We start from the raw sequence: 22,583 nt of genomic DNA on the forward strand, positions 1-22,583 counted from the left end.
CTCTCCCCCCCCCCAAAGTTTTCTGGGGCGGTTTGCCTGTGAAAACAACTGAAACTATTCCCCGACGCCCATTTTTATGCAATTCTCAAGATGACAAAAAACAAAAAAGCGAAACCTAATGCGCATATCAGTCTATTAGATTTTCCCTGCGGATCCTGTCAGAAAAATTGTGATAGCTTTTGTGTACAGTGTTCAAACTGCAAAACGTGGTTTCATGATTCGTGCTCAAATTTACCAAACAGCATTTTGGCAGTTTTGGGAAAAATTAAGGGCATAAGTTGGTCTTGTGAAAATTGCGAGCAAAAAGGTCAACTTCCAGTAACAAAAGCCGATATTGATTCTTTGTCGGATAATATTCATTCACTTAATACACAAATTCAACAAGAATTGTCTGAAATCAGAAATGATATTTACCAATTGAAACAAAACTCTTGCGAAGCTAAAATTGAGCAGCTTCAAAATGAAATCAAAGACTTAAAGAGCAGCGTGGGTTCTCTGAAGCAAAATAGCCAACCAAAACCTCAATATAATCAACAATCGGAAAACCACATGAGCGACAAATTAATAATTTTTGGAATACAGGAGAATCAAGACCAGATTTCGAGAATTGAAGCAATGAATACAGACAAAAAACAAGTAGTATCTATTTTCGAACAAATAATGGGACTGAAAGATGTCGTAATTCATGACTGCTTCAGATTAGGGAAACTCGTTAACGAGAAGAACAGGCCTGTTGTAGTGAAAATTGATAATGCGTGGACTTTCAGAACGATCTTCTTATCTGTTTCAAAGTTAAAAGGTTCGGGATTTGTCATAAAAAAATTTCTCTCCGTTGAGGACTACAAAAAGGAAAAAACACTATATCAGCGGAAGACAAATCTGATAAACAATTTTGGCTACGAAAAACACAGTTTCTCCATTAAAGGTCAAGAGTTATTTTATAAGGGAAAAGTTATCGCTGAAAATTTTAACCCGAATAGTATGCAATCCTCTACAGATCAAAACGTCCATACGTCCTGACTACCAGCCATCAAAATCTCGTCCTTAAACTGTAGATCCTTGCTGAATATTAATCGAAGAATTAGCCTTGATATTCATCTCAAAGTTCATAAACCCGATATTATCTGTCTGAGTGAAACGTGGTTTGATTCGAGAGTTGATGACACATGTGTCTTCATTTCAAACCTTTATAGCGTAGTTAGTAGAATTGATCGATGTAATGGTAGCCATGGAGGAGTTGTTATTGGTATGAAAACAGAAATTAATGTTCACAGTGAAACAATCCAAGCTAAATCTCCTGTTGACTTTGCAACTTCGGCTCTCTTTTGCAATTTAGAGCAGGCAATAATTGTTATAAATGTTTACAATCCACCTCATGAATCGCCTTATCGCTTAGAAGTAAAATTGTTTGATACTTACTTACACGAAATTATTAGTTCGGCTCATGAAAAAGTTCTTAAAAACAATTTAGATCTCATCAATGTGCTCATAGTAGGTGATGTAAACCTTCCTGGAATTGATTGGAGTCTCCTGAGCAGTAATAATGCCTATGAAAAAACATTTTGCCAGGTTTTTCGGAAATACGGATTTTGCTCTCTCATAGAGGACAAAAACGTTAAAAATGATTGCTTTCTTGCGGTTTTCCCTGACACTATTTCTTTTGCTCATATCCATGCAACGTTTTCCGATCACCCAATGATTAGCGCTGAAGTAAATTTTTCTAGCAGCCAGGTTGAGAAATCAAAATCAGTTTATTCTTTCCGAAAAGCGAATCTTCCCAAAATTGCTGAAAGATTCAGTTACTTTGATGCCTCAGCTGGAGATATAAACCACACACTTCAACATTTTTATGATGAAATCAACTTTTGCTGTATGGCTTTTATTCCTCGGAAAACGAGAAGGCGAAGGGAAGCTCCTTACTACTTTTCGTCTCATTCCATTCACGCAGAAAATGTTCTAAATACAGCTCGACGACGTCAAAAAGATAAGAACATAATTGAAAGGCTTGAAAAGAATTTAGCTGATTCACTTGAACTAGATAAGACAGTATATCTGAACTCTTTCGCAGGTTTAACTCTGACAGAAGTTTTTCAAAATCTTAAGAGCTTTCGTCGTATTCCTGATCTGCCCACTAAGATGAAGTTTGCTGGAAACAGTATTTCTGGACCGTTGAAAATTGCCAATGCTTTCAATCAACATTTTGCATCTGTTTTCAGAGAGGATACGAGCCCTCTTTCAGTGCCACTCGCTTCAGCAGACCCCACAATTTGTCTAGAAGATATATATTTCACTAACAGTGAAGTAAAATCAATGATCTTTAGTTGTCATTCGGGTTCTGAGTCCTACGATAAATTGCAGCCAATCTTATTGAAAACGTTTTCACCTGCCATTGTCCCAGTTGTTACTGAGATATTTAACAAAATTATAATTCAGCAAGAATTTCCAAAGAGCTGGAAGAAAGCAATAATTAAACCCCTGCATAAAAAAGAGTCGAGAATTGACATAGAAAATTACAGACCAGTGTCAATGTTGTGCGCGCTCTCCCTAATTTTCGAGAAATTACTGTATAGAAAATTTAGGGATCGTTTATGGAAAAATTTAGACAATCGCCAGCACGGTTTCAGGACCAAGCATTCTACTATCACTCAAATGATCCAGTATTGTGAAAAAATTTTTCGTTGTTTGAATGCTAAAGAGTCTGCTTTAAGCGTTTATCTCGATATTGCAAAAGCGTTCGATACAATTAATCACAATGCAATTTTGTTGAAGCTTACGCATTTTGGTTTTGATAACCAATTTCTCAAGTTTTTTGCAGATTATTTGTCAAATAGAACGCAGTGCGTGTTTGTTAAAGATGATTATTCGTCAGAGTTAGCTGTTACGAGTGGTGGTCCACAGGGTTCAGTGTTTGCGGTTTTTATGTTTGCTGTGTACATTAATGACCTTCCATCTCTAATGGAGAACAGCACATATCTTTTCGCCGATGACACAAAAATTATTGGAAGTCAAATGAATTTATTTTCACTACAAAATGATTTAAACAAAGCAATTAAATGGTCAAAAGAAAACAGAATGCAATTCAACAATGCAAAGTTTGAAGCTATATGTTTTGATGTAAAAAAGTTAGATCAGTGTAGTGTCCACTTGTATGCAGACGATACAGAAATTACATGCAAATCTTCGGTGAATGATCTTGGTGTAGTAATTACTAATAACTTGAAATGGGACAGTCATATCAATCAGCGGCTGTCAAAGGCACAACAAAAGCTTTTTTTCTTGAAGAGAAACGTTCCCTTTTCTACAAATACGAAAGTAAAAGTAAGTTTATACAAAAGTTACATTTTATCAATTCTCCTGTACGCGTCAAATGTATGGTTCTCGAATTGGCCAAATTGCAGAAAACTCGAAAAGATGCAAAGACGAGCGCTCAAGTGGGCTTTGAATAAGAAATTTTTTACAGATAGTGACTACAATCAGAGCCTCATTTCCAACAATTTGTTGCCGATCAGTTTTCTTTTGGTTCGAAATGATCTTCTTATGCTGAACAAAATTTACAACTGTGATACTGCCCTTAAGTTTGATGATTATTGGAAAGTTTTCAAGGGACCACGCAGTAACCGTTCTGCAGCAAAACAATTTTTGAAGACCAATTTTAATTGGACGAAATCAGTCAAATTCGAAGAGTATTTTGTCTTGAGAGTTGTGAAATATGCAAATGTTCTCTCTCAGCGAAATGACATCTCAACTTTTGACTGGACATGTCCAACAGTGTTATTTCGGAAACAGCTGAACTCGCTGTTGAAATTAAAGGCTTTGAACTTTAAATACTATCAGTATCCTGTTAATTGGTCCTGTTTCTAATTAGTTAACAAAGTGATTCCCGCATCGCGGGTACCAAGTCAATTTAATAATAATAATAATAATAATGTACAGAAGCGTAGTCCTCTGAAACGTGTACTTTTATGTTTGTTAAACATGTATTTTTGCCATTCGTTAAACTTAGGAAGGAATGATGTAATCAATCAAAACCAATCATAAAATGATTTTATGTTAACTCGCAAAAGCACCTATTATAATATAGTTGAACTCATTACATGAGCAGTAGTCAATCTGCCGGTAAAATCACGGGGAGACGTCCCACCGTGAAATTAGCGATATGGCCCTTTTTAGGTGCACTTTTCGAAAACTTGTAGATGGTATTTTTTGGCCGGAAAAAATTAAGGCGGCAAAAACTTTTAGAAAATTTTGAAATTTTAAATGTCTGCCCTGACATTGGCGACATGGCGATTTTTAGGTACCCTTTTCAAAAATTGTTATAACTTTTTTCGAAAAAATTATTTTTTATGGTTGGCAACATTATGTAGTTTTTTTGTAGATTTGGGTGGTGAGAGTGATATAACTTAAACGTTTTGATGAAAACTTTTCAAGGTGAATAACAAACTAATTAATTTTTTCAAATTCTGACTCCTTTTTCCGGTCTAATCGGACTAATGAAAGACTGAAAAAGAACCGTGATCAACCTGATGGAAATCTGAGGGAATGGTAGAGAAAATAGTGTAAATTGTATGTTTTTGTTCCAAGGTAAGAAATTTTAATACTGTTGCCAGTTATGAGAGACCGCAAAATAGGTTTTAATTTTATGGGTTTTTTGGCCATATGCTTAAAATAACAAATGAGAAGTGATAAAATTGAAAGTTAGATGAATTTCAAAATTCGAGAGAAGCTTCACGTGAAGTTTAGAAATGAAAACAGTACAAGAGAACGATTGGTGCACAAAATAGAGTGGAAATCGAATGAAAAATTAATAAAATGCGAAAAAAATTATCCGAAAAACCAATAAAATGTGATTTTATGGGTTCAGAATTTTGTCTCAAAAGTGTCTCATGTGGACCAATGGAATTATTGTGAAAAGGATCGGAAAAAATTTGAATTGACCGTTTAAGGTGTACTTTGGGAGTCATTTTGCGTCAAAAATAATTAAAATTTATAAAAACTGACAACTAGATTAAAAAATGGCGTTTCTGATGGTAAAAAGTTAAAGTTTTTCTGGTTCAAAAGTAGTCTTCTAAACTTTGTAGTTCTGTGGAAAATTGGCACAAGAATTTATTAAGAATCGGGTGATAATTATGTTAATTTTCACTCATATTTTTGTATTTCAAAAAAAAGGTCAAAATTGTGCAAAATTGGGGTGTTTCGGGGCAAGAATGTAGAAAATATTTCCATAAAATATATAATGAGTATTTGGGTACTGTTTTTTTAAATATTTGTAAATTTTTCATGTTTTTAGTTTAACAAATCAAAATTTTGGGGACAAATTCAAAAAAAGCGATTCTATTAAGATAAATGCTGCTGTATTGAACAGTGTTGTTTTGATTGTGTGACATTTTAAACCATAAAAAACGAAATTAAACAGTTTTTGAGTGATAATATCCATGGATAATAGTTCTTTAGATATCTTTAACATCTCATCGAATAATCCATAGTCCTGCTTTTGTTTCTAGTAAAAGTAATCATTCTGCTAAATCATCAGGGTTAGTATCAGTCAAACCACTCGCACTAACTCTTTCTTGCTAACTCGACGTTTTGTTTCGAATTGTTACCCTTATCTTGATTTTATCATCTTTTAAATCTCTTTGGTTTACATCTTCATGAGTGATAAACCTAGTGAAACCTTTTGTGAAATCATGTTATCTTTTACTTTTATGTTATGTTTTAAATTAACATATGAAAAGTAATAAAAGTGAATAAACGAATTTCAAACTTGAAGAGAAGTTCCAAGTAAAGTTTCGAAATGAAAACAGTAGAACAGAATGAATGGCGCACAAAAAATGAAAATTGAATGGAAAAATGATGAAATGATAATGAATTTTTTTTAATCAGAACTCGGTAAAACACAATTTTATGGGTTCATTATTATGTCGGGAAATGTGTGTGTTATGTGAGGTCAATGGAATTATTGTGCAATTAAGGATTGGAGAAAGTTTGAATTGACCGTTTAAGGTGTGTTTTGATAGTCATTTTGCGTCAAAAGGTTAACAAAATTGATAAAAACTGAAAACTAGCTTAAACAATAAAATGGCGTTACTGAGGATAAAAAGTTAAAATATCACATAATCCATAATGTTCCACTTTTAATTCTAGTAAAAGTGATTCTAATCTTTCTGCTAAATGGTCAGGGTTAGTATCAGTGAAACCAATGGCACTAACTTCTTGTTTCCTCTCGTAATTAGTGTCTGCACAACTAGAATTTACTCTTGGTGAGGTGAGACTAGTTGTTAACTTTATAATCTTTCACTCTTAATATCTCCTTTTTGTTTGCAATTGATATCCCTTATCTTAATTTTATCAGCTTTTAAATCTCTTTGGGTTACATCTCATGGGTGATAAACCTAGTGAGACCTTTTGTGAAATCATAGATGATATCCTTTACTTTTATACCATTTTGTGTTAAAGATACATCTATACCAATTATTTTAAATTTGTTTGGATGTTTCAATTGATTTTGGTTCTAACTGATTATTTGTTTGTTTCCCATTAATAATAGAATATCGATCATATCATTGTCTACAGTTATCATATGTCCTCTTTCACCTGGTAACTTAATATTAAAGTTAATCAAAATTATCTTCTAATGCTGCTAATCTTTCACTCTTAATATCTCCTTTTTGTTTGCAATTGATATCCCTTATCTTAATTTTATCAGCTTTTAAATCTCTTTGGGTTACATCTCATGGGTGATAAACCTAGTGAGACCTTTTGTGAAATCATAGATGATATCCTTTACTTTTATACCATTTTGTGTTAAAGATACATCTATACCAATTATTTTAAATTTGTTTGGATGTTTCAATTGATTTTGGTTCTAACTGATTATTTGTTTGTTTCCCATTAATAATAGAATATCGATCATATCATTGTCTACAGTTAACATATCTCCTCTTTCACCTGGTAACTTAATATTAAAGTTAATCAAAATTATCTTCTAATGCTGCTAATGTTTGTTTTTGATTTGATATTATATTCTCCGTAGCTTCGCCGATTGAATTTGTTTGTAAATTTAATGTTTTTGTTAATTTCGATCAATTCTTCTATGTCACCATAATATTCTTTTTATTTTATTTTATCTTCTAAACTATTGTTTTCTTTTTCTAGATTGTTTAATTCTATCAGTATTTCTAGTTTACTCATAGAGCGGGTCATAGCTACGCTTATTTTTATTAGAATGAATAATTAATTTTCGTTTTATGCTAAACGAAAAATGCTCTCGAGTAGTGAATTAAAGATAAACCATTCACCATCAGACTGAAAAAGAATTATTCAGATTAAAAATCTAACCACTCACCGTCACATTTAAAAAGATTTATTCAAATTAAAAAATAACCAATCGCCATCGCATTGAAAAAAAGTCTAATTAAAGATCACATTGAAAAATTAATTCAATTTTTTTTTAAAATATAACGATCCACCATCACATTACAAATAAAACCAAATTCACGAAAATTATATTCGCATCGAAACAGAAATTCCCACCTCGTTTGAGTTTGTTTTTTTCCACTGAGCATAACTGTTTTTTTCAACAGGGAACAGATTTTCATTAAGTCAAAATAGCTGTTTGATTTTTAACAGAGGGCACATTTTTTGTTGAGTCAGCAATTTTTTAACCGAGTTAAATTTTTATAGTTTTATTACTGATGTTAATTACTGACGAAAAACCTAACGGGTAAGCAATAGTTTTGTATTAGAGAATAGTGTGTAATATATGTTCAATTTTTGTTATCATGAAAAATTACTTAATTTAAGTGATTTCACATTTTTATAATCTTTGAAAATCACTTAAATAGCGTAAAATCATTATTTTTTATTAGAGACGTAGTGTTTTATATGTGCTATCTGATCATCTTTCGTTTAGAAAGCAGTCAGATAGCACATATTATACACTACTACCACAAAACTAAAATTTTTGAAAATAACAATTTTTTCGAAAAAAGGTATCTAAAAAGTACATTTTTGGGTCCCCCGTTGACTGTACCGGCAAATTGACTACTACTTACATGAGGAATAATTCGATTCATAGAGGTAACGATAGTGGTCACTATTAACAATACCAACCTTCCAAAAACTTTACCCCACCTTAGTTTTTGACCCATTATAAAGCGCAAAGAAAGGAAACCTAAATAAACCAAAATAGAGTATTCAGAGAACGGCATTCATGGAAATTATGATTAGAACCATTACCTAAAGGCCACATTACACAGGGCAAATAGGGAAATCAGGGCGCAGTAATCACCGAAATTACGCAGTAACCAGCAAACAAATCAGGGCGCTTCAAAAGTCTTATGCCAATTTTAAAGCTTTAAAGAAGACGTAGGTTGCTATGCTAATCGATACCTTGGTGAACGTTCTGTCAAACAGCTTAGCTTCCAGTGGGTGGGGGATGTCTTGGTCTTTGACATCATCCCCCATGAACTGATGGTGCTCACTGTGGTACTTCTTAAATGCTATCGAGGCAGGTACTCCTATAGGCAGTGTGATGAACATTCCGAAGAGCCTACCCAGAAGGTAGTTACGATTGAAGACATTGTTGTGAGAGTTCTCGTGCATAGCTAGTGTGAGCGACTGGTTGATGGTTCCCCCGATGAGGTAGGCTAGTGTAATTGTGATAGGCCAGGAGGCATCCTGCAGCATCCAGCACATCCATATTTGGAAGGTAACTACGAAAGGCACAATGAACAACATCGAGTAGTCTGCTCCGTAGAGCTCCTTCACTTCTGGATACTTGGCTGAAACAATACATAATAAAAAGCACGTTTATGCAGCTCTGAAAATCATTGATTAATTGGTTTTAAATAAACCCAAAACAAGTTGAACGAATGATCGACTTATTCCAGTCTTACAAAGCTTTCATCCAGAACTTTCGGAGAAACTCTTACTATTCTACGACCTGCTTTAAAAAATTCGAAGAAGACGATCAGCACATGCTCAAAAAACTAACAAAAGACTTGAGGGCAGCCTGTGACTTCCATAACAGACAACAAAAAGTTGACCAGAAAATGTTATAATAATGACAGATGCTTCATTTACGCAACCGGATACGCGTTAATGATAGACATGTCGGTACAAAGATAGAGCTTTAGGAATCGGCGAAAAATTTAACTTTCTGAAAAAAAAACTACTTTTTTTGATTCTGTCACTTTTGGCCCAAAAATACCCTAAATGCAATCCTCGTAAATTTTGACTCCAGACAAAGTTTCCCAGGATAGAAAGGCGACAAATTATTCGGCAGAAAAAAGTAAGACACATTAACAATTTTCGGAAAATATGGAAAGTCATCCAAAAACTGTTTCCGATGATGAGACTTAAAATAAAAATAGCTGGCGGATTGCCAGAAAATAGCCGCAATAGCTTCGTAGATCTGCAGTCTCAAAAAAAACGGTAGAAAAGACAGACCAAAAAAATTCGTCTTTTCATTGAAGGCTGATATGTTATATTTTGATTATAAATCTGTATAAGTTTTGCTGCCTCTATTAGCTGCTCTCAAATAACCATCATTTAGAGTGCCACACGCCCATTTGACCTTATCTCTTTCAATTAAAGTAAATAAAAATCAATTTCAAAGTGAGGAAGTCATTTTTGAGAGTGATGTAAGTCAGGTGTGACCAAAAATTTAATCACGCGAATGAACAAAAAACAACTCGCAACACTAAGAGCGAAAAATCCCAAAAATTGAGTACAATTTAACGCAAATAAGCCAAAATAACTCATGAAGCAGATTTTCAATTAAAAAGTCCACTGCTTTGATCAAATAAGTTGGAATGCAAAAAAATTAGAAAATTTTATTTCGAAGATTTTGAGAACTTCTGAACAAAACCTGATTAACTTTCTAGTAAAAAAAATAGTAAAATTTTGGAAAAAGGTAACTTTTTTTAAATAAGTAAACAATTAATCCAAAACACTCACAATGGCTAAATCTGGTCTGGGAAACACCTGAAAACAGTTATTATGAGCAAAGAGCGACCTAGAAAAGTTTTATTGTTCTTTTTCATTTTCAAGTTTCGAAAATTTTTGCAATTTGGGTCAATAATTTTTTAAAATTGTTTTCATATTTTCAAAATTATTGAAAGGTTACCTCTGATTTAAAGTATAGTACAACTTTTAGCTCATAGGACTTCTATTTGAATTTAAACGAAGACGGCCACAAAATTTGGTTTTAAGTGCGGAGCTTTAGGAAAACGGTCAAAAAATTTTAAAAATTAAAAAACTAACTTTTTCAAAAACTGCGTCAAAATTCTTACTTTTGTCACCAAAATGCCCTCTATATACGAGTCGTGATTTTTGACAGACAAAAGCCCCTATGATGGAAAAAAGTGGGAAAAACAATAGTTTGCGAGAAAAACAAAAAATCGGAATTTCTTAATAAAAAGTTTGATTTTTAGTCCTAATGAAAAACTGGAAAGTAATCAGAAAAATCTTGAAAATTCAAGGATGAGAACATTTACAAATTAACGTCGCAGTATTTAATAAAATCAGTATGTTTTTCTGAATCTCAGGGTCCCGTAACCCAGCTAAAAAGGTTTCGTTGTGAGGAGGTACACGGCCACCAGGTGATCAAGAAGTACTTGAAGCAGTTTCCAAAATTAACAATCACGGCAGGCATTCTTCACCGGAAGTTTTCTAGCCAAACAGGAAATTACTTTATTGAACAAACATTGTGTCCTGATACAACTAAAAAGGAAGAACTTTACAGAATCCACATCTGTGTCCAAGATGGACACAGGAGTTGTTGCGGTCAAAACTAATACTTTAAATTTTTCTTATCAAATTATTAGATCGTTTTATGATAAGTCTATAGCTAGGCTCTCTACCGGCAATTCTCGTCTATTAGAGCGACGGATTTGGGTCAAGTTTGATCAATGTTGAATTTTATATTAGAAATAATGTAAAAACATACTAAAATGATGAAAATAATATTTAACCTTGGTGCAAGACCTTCAAGGTCACTGGTGTATATTTCTCATATGTACTCTCATTCCCTTATGCGTTGCTTTCATTTTCAATAGTTTTCATCTCAAGGTCACAACTTTTGTTTCCGATAGTCGGGTGACCTTGAAAAAGTGCTGAACTTTTGAAGTGCTCTAGCTCCTAGGGACTTGAGTTTAGGACCCTGAAAAGGGGGTTGGGCATAGTTTTCACTTGATACTCTAACCATTGGTGCTAGTCTCGATGCTCATTTCGTTCATCGACTTTGCAACTTTACCCTGAACGGCTCATTTTCCCTTTTTTCAAATTCCATCTAGTTTTTGCCATATAATTATACGATCAATCAATTGCGTTGTGTCAATACGCTTTCTAAATGTCACGAGCAATGCCAAAATTATGACAGCTTTTGATATGTGGGCGAATTCATACTTTCCATTTCAGTTATGAACAAACTTTAGTTAATATTTGAATAATACACTAAGTTTTCCTGTTTTAAAGATTGCTTTGATGTCAAATGTTGTGTCAGAAATGTTTTATGTTAGTTTTTGATGAACCTTCAATTATCACGCCATTTTGCTATGTTTAACGTTCAAATTCTCTACATAATCATTGTCTTAATATGGTTAATTTCATATTTACTTAATAATTTGCTATGTAAACAGATTAAATTCCTGAACAGAATACTCCCTTTAACTGTAAATGTCAGTTATGTAATGTTTAATTACCACTCGTAAATGTCATCTGGTGAACATAATTCTAACAGAGCGAGCATTAGTGTAATTGGAGTCAAGTTGTATGACTTTTCAGTTACGAAATTCAAGTTATTTTCTCAAAGTTTTGCAGAAAATCCTACGGAAATTACAGTCAAGAAAAGTTTCTAAAGCTTTAAACGAACCAGAACATGCGTAAAGATATTTTTAGTTTTTCACTACTAATATCAGCCGTAACATTAATGGTCCGTATTCTCCCCGGACATTTAAAAAGATAATATTTGTTGTTATTTATTATCAAAATGTTCAAGAAGTCGACAAAATCTCAGAAGGTTGCCAGAAGTCGATACCTTCTTCATCAGAACAACAAGCATCTTCCCAACAAAAAATCATCATTCCATGCTGATTCGTCGAATTCCATTCGTCGAGCTAGATCTGAAGTTGACGCATACTTCGAAGAAGAAGACAAGTGACTCAATCAGCTGAGTAAAGTAGAGGCCAAACACGGTGGGACTGGTTGCTCTGAGGTAACAGAGAAATGCATTGACTACAGAAGTCGTCAAACGGATCACAAATGCTACATTCTGAATCTTTTCGATCTAAAAGCAGCAGCATCAGAAAACAGAATGGTTTCGTTTGGAGAAGTTTCAGTCTCCACATTCACTACATTGGGAGAAGATGCTCCAAATGCAGCAGTTCTAACGGACAGTACTCCTCAGGACAATGGCGTAAACCTTGTGAGCAGTGGCTCACAGAAAGAGAAAAGCGACAGTCCGACTCAAAACACAAGTCAAGTGGGTAAATCTGGTAATTACTCATTGGAGAACAAGCTTGCAAGAGAGGAGGAGAAGAGATTGCTAAAGCTCCAGAAAGTTGAAGAAAGACAGGAGAAGGCCAAAAAGAAGGCCAACATCGAGTCCAAAAAGCTTCAAATGGAGTTTGAAAGAAAGCAAAGAGAGCACGAAGAACGGATGAGACAAGTTGAGGAAAAACTTCAACTTCGCTTGATGGAAGCCGAATTAGAAAGTTCTTCTGGAGAGACTTCTGACAAATCTAAACAATCAAATGAAACGGAGTCTGATGACGAATTTTCAACGAAAGAACTTCACGAGGAATACGATGAGTACGCAGAAAACCTCAAAGTTCAACTGCCAGAAGTGGAGCGTCCATCAAGTTCTTTTTTAACGACAGATAGTTATTCGAGTCGTTTAACAAAGTATCGACAGCAGTACAGTTCAGGAGAAGATATCGAAAATCCATTTGAGCAGCAAACAAGAATTCAAAGTACACCTCAGGGAAGCAGAGATAGACGATTTTCACCTGATAGATACGCCTATTCAAATTCATTCTTGTCTCCAAGGGACAACAGTAATGATATCTTTTCACAACCAACCAACAATGGTAACAGAAGTTTGCCAAAATTAAAATTTCGCGAATTTGATGGTAATCCATTGGATTGGCCTGAATGGAGTGGAATGTTTCTGTCTACAATACACAGCAACAGTATTAGCCGAGACGAGAAAATGAGCCATTTGAAGACATTGCTTGTTGGAAAAGCAAAACGAGCTGTCAATGGAATGGGCTACTCTGGAACAATGTACAATCAGGGTTGGAACACACTGCAAAGAAAGTTTGGCCAAAATTCAGAACTTCCCACAGGTTACATTTAGCGACTTATCATCCTTGATAGAGTTTGCTGATACGGTATCAACGTTTGTGAACATTCTACAGCAATTTGGGTACTCGAACGACTTGTTTTCTTCTAGTAACCTTGATATTGCGGTCAGTAAGTTGCCGTTAGATACAAAGCGTCGATGGTTTGCTTTTATAGAGGCCCCAACCAAAGCAAGACGAATACCAAACCTGGTCGAGTTTAATAATTGGTTGCAAGAAGCGCAAGTACATGAGCGATTGGTTCATTGTGCGCCTACATCGTCAAAATTCGAAACACAAACGACAAAGTTCAGTAAGAAACCTGATTTCAAGAAAAGTCCAAATCCCAGCGAGTCAGCCTTCAGTTCAAATGACGATAAAACTCGGACCGAAAACAAATGTCCTATCGAAGGTTCAAATCATAGGGTCTGGAACTGCGATAAGTTCAAGAACATGAAAATAGATGAACGATACAATGTCGTTAAAGAAAAGAAGCTATGTTTTTGTTGTCTTGCTGATAACCATGCAGCAAAAGACTGTCCAAGGAACAAAAATTGTGGCGTTGATGGCTGTGAGAAAACCCACAACAAGTTGCTTCACTACAAGAAAAGGTCGGAAAACTTGAAACCCATTAACAAGACAGAAGTGACTAATTTAACCACCAATGTGGAGTCAATAAGAGGTTTAATGCAAATAGCACGTGTCAGAATCTTCGGAGATGAAGGGTAATTCGAAGATACTCTTGCTGTTTGTGACACGGGGTCCACTCAGACGTGGGTGGATGAAGACTTGTTAGAAAAGCTTGAATTACGTGGAGAATCAGTGTCGTTAAATGTTACTGGAATTCACGGCACACAAATTACAACATGCAGAGCGGTTCAGGTTACAATTGGGCCGGCTAACTGTATGCAGGACAAAGGAAAGCTACTCACAATTCACAGTCAAAAGAACTTGGAAATTGGAACAAGCGTTTACAATGTCCAGGAGATGAAAGAAAAGTATCCCTACTTGAAGTGTGTGGGTTTCAAGCAGATCGATTTGAAGGAAGTTGCAATCATTCTAGGCCAGAATGCTTATGAACTGATTCGACCCGTCGAATACAAAAATGGCGGTGAGAACAAACCGTGGGCTATTAAGTTACCACTTGGATGGACAGTCAGTGGTCCAGTTCCAATTAATCAGCTAAAACTCAGCGCAGCGTGTCATGTATTCAACGATGACGACATGAAACTAGCTGAAGTTGTCAAGAAGTGGTGGGATATGGAGTCCTACGGAACACTTAAAGTTGCCGACAAGAGAACAAAAGAAGACAAACTAGCCACCGAGGATCAAATTCAACGATCAAATTCAACGGCGAACGATATGAAGTTGGTTTATTATGGAACGGTGAACAAGCAGCTTTATCCAACAACTTTTCGTCAGCATTGGGACAACTTCGAGGGTTGCAGCGTCGATTACAGACAGACGAATTACTTAAAGTGAAATATACAGAAACAATTAACTCAGATCTTAGTAAAGGATATATCTTAATTCTTTCTAGCAGCGACTTGGCAGCAACAATCAATCAAAAAGTCTGGTATGTACCACATCACCCAGTTTTGAATCCTCACAAACCCGACAAAATGAGAAGAGTATGTAACGCAGCCAGCAAATTTCGCGGGACAAGTCTCAACGACACGCTTTCTCCAAAAATTGTCTCCAAAACTTGAGCTCATGGCAGCATTAACCGGGAATCGACTGAAGGACACAATCATGAAGGAACACTCAACTCATTTCCATAAAGTTTTAATGAGGTCTGCTTCTACAACAGTTATACAGTGGATAAGATCGAGCAACGAGAAACAGCCTACTTTTGTTGCAAACAGAGTAGCAGAAATACTCGACACTTCAACTGTGGACGAATGGCACCACGTGGAAGGTGCTAAGAATCCAGCCGACCTTGGAACAAGAGGTCTCAGCTTCGATGACATAGCCAACAGTAATTGGATCAAGGGTCCAGATTGGCTGCTACAACCGATCTTATTAAACGAAGATACAGAGCGGTTCAGGTTACAATTGGGCCGGCTAACTGTATGCAGGACAAAGGAAAGCTACTCACAATTCACAGTCAAAAGAACTTGGAAATTGGAACAAGCGTTTACAATGTCCAGGAGATGAAAGAAAAGTATCCCTACTTGAAGTGTGTGGGTTTCAAGCAGATCGATTTGAAGGAAGTTGCAATCATTCTAGGCCAGAATGCTTATGAACTGATTCGACCCGTCGAATACAAAAATGGCGGTGAGAACAAACCGTGGGCTATTAAGTTACCACTTGGATGGACAGTCAGTGGTCCAGTTCCAATTAATCAGCTAAAACTCAGCGCAGCGTGTCATGTATTCAACGATGACGACATGAAACTAGCTGAGGTTGTCAAGAAGTGGTGGGATATGGAGTCCTACGGAACACTTAAAGTTGCCGACAAGAGAACAAAAGAAGACAAACTAGCCACCGAGGATCAAATTCAACGATCAAATTCAACGGCGAACGATATGAAGTTGGTTTATTATGGAACGGTGAACAAGCAGCTTTATCCAACAACTTTTCGTCAGCATTGGGACAACTTCGAGGGTTGCAGCGTCGATTACAGACAGACGAATTACTTAAAGTGAAATATACAGAAACAATTAACTCAGATCTTAGTAAAGGATATATCTCAATTCTTTCTAGCAGCGACTTGGCAGCAACAATCAATCAAAAAGTCTGGTATGTACCACATCACCCAGTTTTGAATCCTCACAAACCCGACAAAATGAGAAGAGTATGTAACGCAGCCAGCAAATTTCGCGGGACAAGTCTCAACGACACGCTTTCTCCAAAAATTGTCTCCAAAACTTGAGCTCATGGCAGCATTAACCGGGAATCGACTGAAGGACACAATCATGAAGGAACACTCAACTCATTTCCATAAAGTTTTAATGAGGTCTGCTTCTACAACAGTTATACAGTGGATAAGATCGAGCAACGAGAAACAGCCTACTTTTGTTGCAAACAGAGTAGCAGAAATACTCGACACTTCAACTGTGGACGAATGGCACCACGTGGAAGGTGCTAAGAATCCAGCCGACCTTGGAACAAGAGGTCTCAGCTTCGATGACATAGCCAACAGTAATTGGATCAAGGGTCCAGATTGGCTGCTACAACCGATCTTATTAAACGAAGATAATCAGCTTCCAGCCGAGCAGGATATGAATGTTCAAGTTTACGTGGCAAACGAAGTAATTGGTGTAGTCGATTGGAAACGATACAGCCAATACAACCGATTGAGGCGAACAATTGCTTGGATTTTATCACTTGCCAGAAAGAACTCTGAAGTGCATTCACTACTAGAAGCTGCACAACTGATTTGAAAATTAGTTCAGCTGGAAGTCTATTCTAAAGAAATTGATGACTTGAAATCCAAGAAAACAGTTTCTTCAAACAGCAAAATTGTTTCCTTATCTCCATTCATTGATTCTAACGGTGTCCTGAGAGCAAAAGGACGACTGAGGAGAACTAATTTACCATTCGAGACAAAACACCCTGTTATTTTGCCTAGCAAACATAGAGCAGTCGAATTGTTTCTGAGCTATCAGCACAAAATTTTTCATCACGAAGGGGTGGAGTATATTCGGAACGAAGTAGAAATTTTGGATATTTGGATTAAGAAGCGCGCTGAGAGCAGTGAAACACAATTGTGTAACATGTCGACTGTTTACTAGCGGTAAAACTCCACAGATGAGTGATTTACCGACAGACCGAGTGACGAAAAATGTCCGACCATTCACAAATACCGGTGTCGATTATTTCGGACCGTTTGAAGTAAAGATGCTCAGACGTACAATAAAGAAGTGGGTGTGTCTCTTTACCTGCTTGAGTGTTAGAGCTGTTCATCTGGAACTGGTTGACAGCTTGGACACTGAAGCTTGCATTGGTGCTGTTCATAGGTTCATTGCAAGAAGAGGTCAACCTCAGTCAATAATCTCTGACAATGGAACAAATTTTGTTGGAGCGGCTAGAGAGTTCAAGGAAGCCTTCCAGGAGCTCAGGAAAGACGAAATAGCAAGTAGACTGGCAGAGGAGAACATCAAGTGGACCTTCAACCCGCCTGCAGCTCCTCACTTTGGAGGTGTATGGGAACGTCTTGTGAAATCTTGCAAGAAAGCTTTGTACAATGTTCTCGGCAAACAGAGCTTAACTGAAGACAGACTTCGCACAGTACTCTCGTTGAGCAGTTAATGAACAACCGACCACTTACGGATGTTAGTGGAGATGTCACCGATTTACAGCCACTGACACCAAACCACTTTCTGATAGGTCAAATTAGCATTAATTGACCAAATGCGTTGTTTTCTGGAACTACTGCGAGTTACAAAAAGCTGTTCAGAGGTCAACATAGCATCCTAGTTGCCGTATGGAACCGTTGGATGTCTGAGTATTTGCCAAGCCTACAGCAGAGGACGAAGTGGGCCAAGGAGGAACTTATCGAACCAAAAACTGGTGACCTGGTTTGGATAGTCGATAAGAATGTGCATCCATTCAACTTCCCGTTAGGAAGAATTCAAGAAGTTCATAAAAGTGACGACCAAATAGCCAGATCAGCGCTAGTAAAAACTGCAACGGGTAGCTACAAAAGACCTATTGTGAAGTTGATCACTGTAAATAGTGACCGCAAGTGATGTTATTTTTGGATTTGTGACCAAAAACTGGGCCGGCTATGTTGCGGTCAAAACTAATACTTTAAATTTTTTTTATCAAATTATTAGATCGTTTTATGATAAGTCTATAGCTAGGCTCTCTACCGGCAATTCTCGTCTATTAGAGCGAGGGATTTGGGTCAAGTTTGATCAATGTTGAATTTTATATTAGAAATAATGTAAAAACATACTAAAATGTTGGAAAAAATAATATTTAACCTTGGTGCAAGACCTTCAAGGTCACTGGTGTATATTTCTCATATGTACTCTCATTCCCTTATGCGTTGCTTTCATTTTCAATAGTTTTCATCTCAAGGTCACAACTTTTGTTTCCGGTAGTCGGGTGACCTTGAAAAAGTACTGTACTTTTGAAGTGCTCTAGCTCCTAGGGACTTGAGTTTAGGACCCTGAAAGGGGGGTTGGGCATAGTTTTCACTTGATACTCTAACCATTGGTGCTAGTCTCGATGCTCATTTTGTTCATCGACTTTGCAACTTTACCCTGAACGGCTCATTTTCCCTTTTTTCAAATTCCATCTAGTTTTTGCCATATAATTATACGATCAATCAGTTGCGTTGTGTCAATACGCTTTCTAAATGTCACGAGCAATGCCAAAATTATGACAGCTTTTGATATGTGGGCGAATTCATACTTTCCATTTCAGTTATGAACAAACTTTAGTTAATATTTGAATAATACACTAAGTTTTCCTGTTTTAAAGATTGCTTTGATGTCAAATGTTGTGTCAGAAATGTTTTATGTTAGTTTTTGATGAACCTTCAATTATCACGCCATTTTGCTATGTTTAACGTTCAACTTCTCTACATAATCATTGTCTTAATATGGTTAATTTCATATTTACTTAATAATTTGCTATGTAAACAGATTAAATTCCTGAACAGAATACTCCCTTTAACTGTAAATGTCAGTTATGTAATGTTTAATTACCACTCTAAATGTCATCTGGTGAACATAGTTCTAACAGAGCGAGCATTAGTGTAATTGGAGTCAAGTTGTATGACTTTTGAGTTACGAAATTCAAGTTATTTTCTTAAAGTTTTGCAGAAAATCCTAAGGAAATTACAGTCAAGAAAAGTTTCTAAAGCTTTAAACGAACCAGAACGTGCGTAAAGATATTTTTAGTTTTTCACTACTAATATCAGCCGTAACAGGAGTTTCTCTACGAGTAGTGGACTTCAGAAAACGATCTTATTTCCCAAGATAAACAGACCGCCTGACAGATTACATTAGAAATTTCCTTCAGAGCCTTTAGACGAAAGCAGCACCTAGAGCCGCACTGAATTCTCTATTGCAACCAGTGTCATCACTACAAAATTTCCCAGCAGAACTGATCTTAATAGACATTGTCGGAACATAGAACAAAACAACAGAACTTCCTTTTCCATTGAAACACTCCCACCACTTTAATCCTTGTCTTTGATACAATTTTCTCCAAAATCTTACTTGACTCAATGCAATGAGCAACCCTTCCCACAATCACAAGCTGAAAGTTTGTTGAGACCCATCGCCTCAGCTTTTTTTCTAAAGAGCCGCAATCTGACTGCTAAAATTTGTTTGGTTAAAAAAACTGGCCTAAAACATTTTATAGCCCGTCTCGTGAGATATTCAATATTTATCCCCGCCTGTAGCAGTTCAGTTGCTTCAATAAACTTGAGAAAAACATTAATCTTAGAGCAGAAAAAAGAACAATTTTACTGGACTCTCGCTCCGAAATCCGCACTGAAAAGCCTTTATTAGAAAGGCAAATGCAGCGGTAACCCAAGTCCTGTAGTAGCTTTGCATAGCACTTTATGGCTTTTCTTTTATAACCGAGAGAACAATCAACCAATAGAAGACAAATTGCGCAAAAAAGCCTTTTATTATAAAAACCCAGTTTTTAATTTAAGACCTCGTAAAACTATTTAAATCTGTTTTTAGTTTCCTTTCTGAAAAACATAGCTGGCAGATTGCCAGAAAATAGCCGCAATAGATTCGTAGATCGGCAGTCTAAAAAACAGTAAAAAAGACAGACCAAAAAAATTCGTCTTTTCATTGAAGGCTGATCTGTTATATTTTGATTAAAAATCTGTATAAGTTATTGCTGCCTCTATTAGCTGATCTCAAATAACCTTCATTTAGAGTGACACACACCCATTTGACCTTATCTCTTTGAATTAAAGTAAATAAAAGTCAATTTCAAAGTGAGGAAGTCATTTTTGAGAGTGAGGTAAGTCAAGTGTGACCAAAAATTTAATCACGCGCATGAACAAAAAAACTCGCTCCACTAAGAGCGAAAAATGACGTCACACATGCAATTAAGTTGAAATTGCATGAACGAATGAACAAAAAATGGCAGTGACGTCATATGGTCGTAACAAAAATCATGACGACGAAATAAAAAAACATAGCAGGACAAGTCCTGACGTACAATTCAAAGAATTTTCATTGACTAAACAGAAAAACTAAACCTAGAATGGACTATGAGTGAATTGAGAAAACCATTTTAAAAAAATCAGATCAAAAAATAAGAAAAAAAAACAAAAAATCAATGTCAAAATGCCGCATGTGAACAAAAAAAACCACTAGCGAAAAATGAAAATTTAATTCAAACAAAAAACTAGGCATAGAATGAGCTGTGAATGGATTGGGAAAACCATTTAGAAAAAAATCCGATCCAAAAAATCGAAAAAAAACAGTAAAAATCAGAGTGAAATTGCCGCGTGTGAACAAAAAACCACTACCGAGAAACCGAATTTTTGTTCAAACACCATTTTCGCACTCTACTTTAAAATTAGAGCGAAAAAAATTCACGCTGCAAAACCACTCGCTTTTTCGCTCCATTTCCTGTTTCGGCGTGACCAAAATCACTACTCCAATTTGACTTCAAAAATCATGAAAATGTGTGAACAGATCTTAAAAAAAAAAGACAGCGCCCCAATACAATTCAAATTCTTTGAATTGTAAAAAACCAAGAGAAGGCCAATAATAGCCTCAGCTATCGCTGTGCGGCTATTAATAAACATAAGCCAACTAATTGTTCGGACAAATTATTATCGAACGATAGGTTATCGAACAATTAAAAGAGAAAAATCAGTTACCCAAAAAATGTCCGTCAGGTACACAATGTTGATGATTTCATTGTCAGAAAAATATCTAAGTTTTACTTTCTGTCTTTGGCTAAAGAAAGGAAGGAACGAAGCAGGTCTATTACTTATTCCTAAAAACCATATGACTCAATTTTCTTCAGTAATATGCCACGTTAAATTGAGTGGAAAGCCTTTGCAAGATATAGGAAAACAGCAATAGTGAGCAATAGTGACTTTGTTTTGTTCAAGGTTTGACGAGATTGTCTCAACTAAGTTTAATACAGCATCTGTACCTTACATTTCATTTGAAAACCAAAAATTTTTGTTAGTCATTTTTATTGCATTCTGTCATTTAAATTTTCCCAACTTGCTATATACTTTGTTACATAGCAACGAAAATATATCAGCGTTCCCATTAAAGCCACAGTCTTTGGTCGTAGGGTAAGAAATTATAGCATCATACACGAGTTTAAAAAATTATCAAATTGATCAGATGTTAGCTTAAGGTCAAATTCAACAGTGATTCGTTAAAATAGAACTGAGCAGTACTTACTGGAAACCCTAACGAGGATTATTATGATTCTGACTTAACGTGACTGACAAAAATGTGATTGTTAAGCTCATTATGTGACAAATAGGATCATTTTCCCATTTTTGAGGGTTATCTAATCTTTGATTATTTAGGTGGATCATTTCAAGAACAAAGGTATATCACACACGGAGAGCATTCCTCGCTTATGATTAACGGTTTTCAATAGTCTCCTAAAAATTGTCTCCTGATCAGACTATTCAAGTTCACTTGAGAGCTACTTGCTTTAATTGCAATTTCTGCCTATACATGATAAAAGTTAGCGGTCTCACCTAAGATCTCCTTTCTCCTGGTTGCATGAGGTTCGTCAGTGTAGCTATACTCGAATTCAGTACGTGTACATTTGGCACCCATGTTTGCAGTGTATGTCTAGCACAATATAGATAAGTGAGTAAGAGTTGGGAAGTCTCTCTTTCTATCACAGTTGGCACAAGTCGAAAAAGTCCAGCTTTTATTGCGGTTTGGAAGAACAGGCAGTAAAAATAACACAGACTCAGTATGAAACAATGACAAATACGAATACTGAGGTTGCTAACTGATTAACCAGCTACCACAAAAACAGTCCACGCCACAGCTAATCTGAAATGATATTATTCATTCACAGCTAACATTTCAGTTCATATTCAACCAAGCTCTCCGTCCCTCCCCTCCTCAATCCTTACTGTGTACAATTGTATCCATTATAGCACCATATGGAAAAAAGGCGTACTCCAAATTGAGAAAAATGTTACAGCCAATACTACAAGCCGTGCTAATAAGGAGTCAAACTCCCTCCTTTTGCAACTTGAGCAACGCTGGCACTTCATAATATAATAATAATAATAATAATAATAATAATAATAATAACAATGGATTT

The 22,583-nt window shown here is 35.9% G+C and overlaps 1 protein-coding gene across 1 annotated transcript in view; it reads right to left on the reverse strand.

Annotated features, from left to right (window-relative positions):
• The window catches only part of LOC142358618 (sphingolipid delta(4)-desaturase DES1-like), a 38,077-nt gene extending 15,748 nt beyond the window's left edge, over positions 1-22,329 (reverse strand). The window contains exons 1-2 of the mRNA XM_075410068.1: positions 22,000-22,329; positions 8,389-8,780 (exon numbers count right to left, since the gene is read on the reverse strand). Of these exons, the coding sequence (XP_075266183.1) occupies positions 8,389-8,780; positions 22,000-22,081 (474 nt within the window). The 5' untranslated portion in view covers positions 22,082-22,329. The remainder of the gene's footprint in view (positions 1-8,388; positions 8,781-21,999) is intronic.
• Positions 22,330-22,583: the final 254 nt, after the last annotated feature.

This window comes from Convolutriloba macropyga, chromosome 2 (assembly GCF_964194025.1).
Source record: "Convolutriloba macropyga chromosome 2, txConMacr16.3, whole genome shotgun sequence".
Lineage (NCBI taxonomy): Eukaryota > Metazoa > Xenacoelomorpha > Acoela > Convolutidae > Convolutriloba > Convolutriloba macropyga.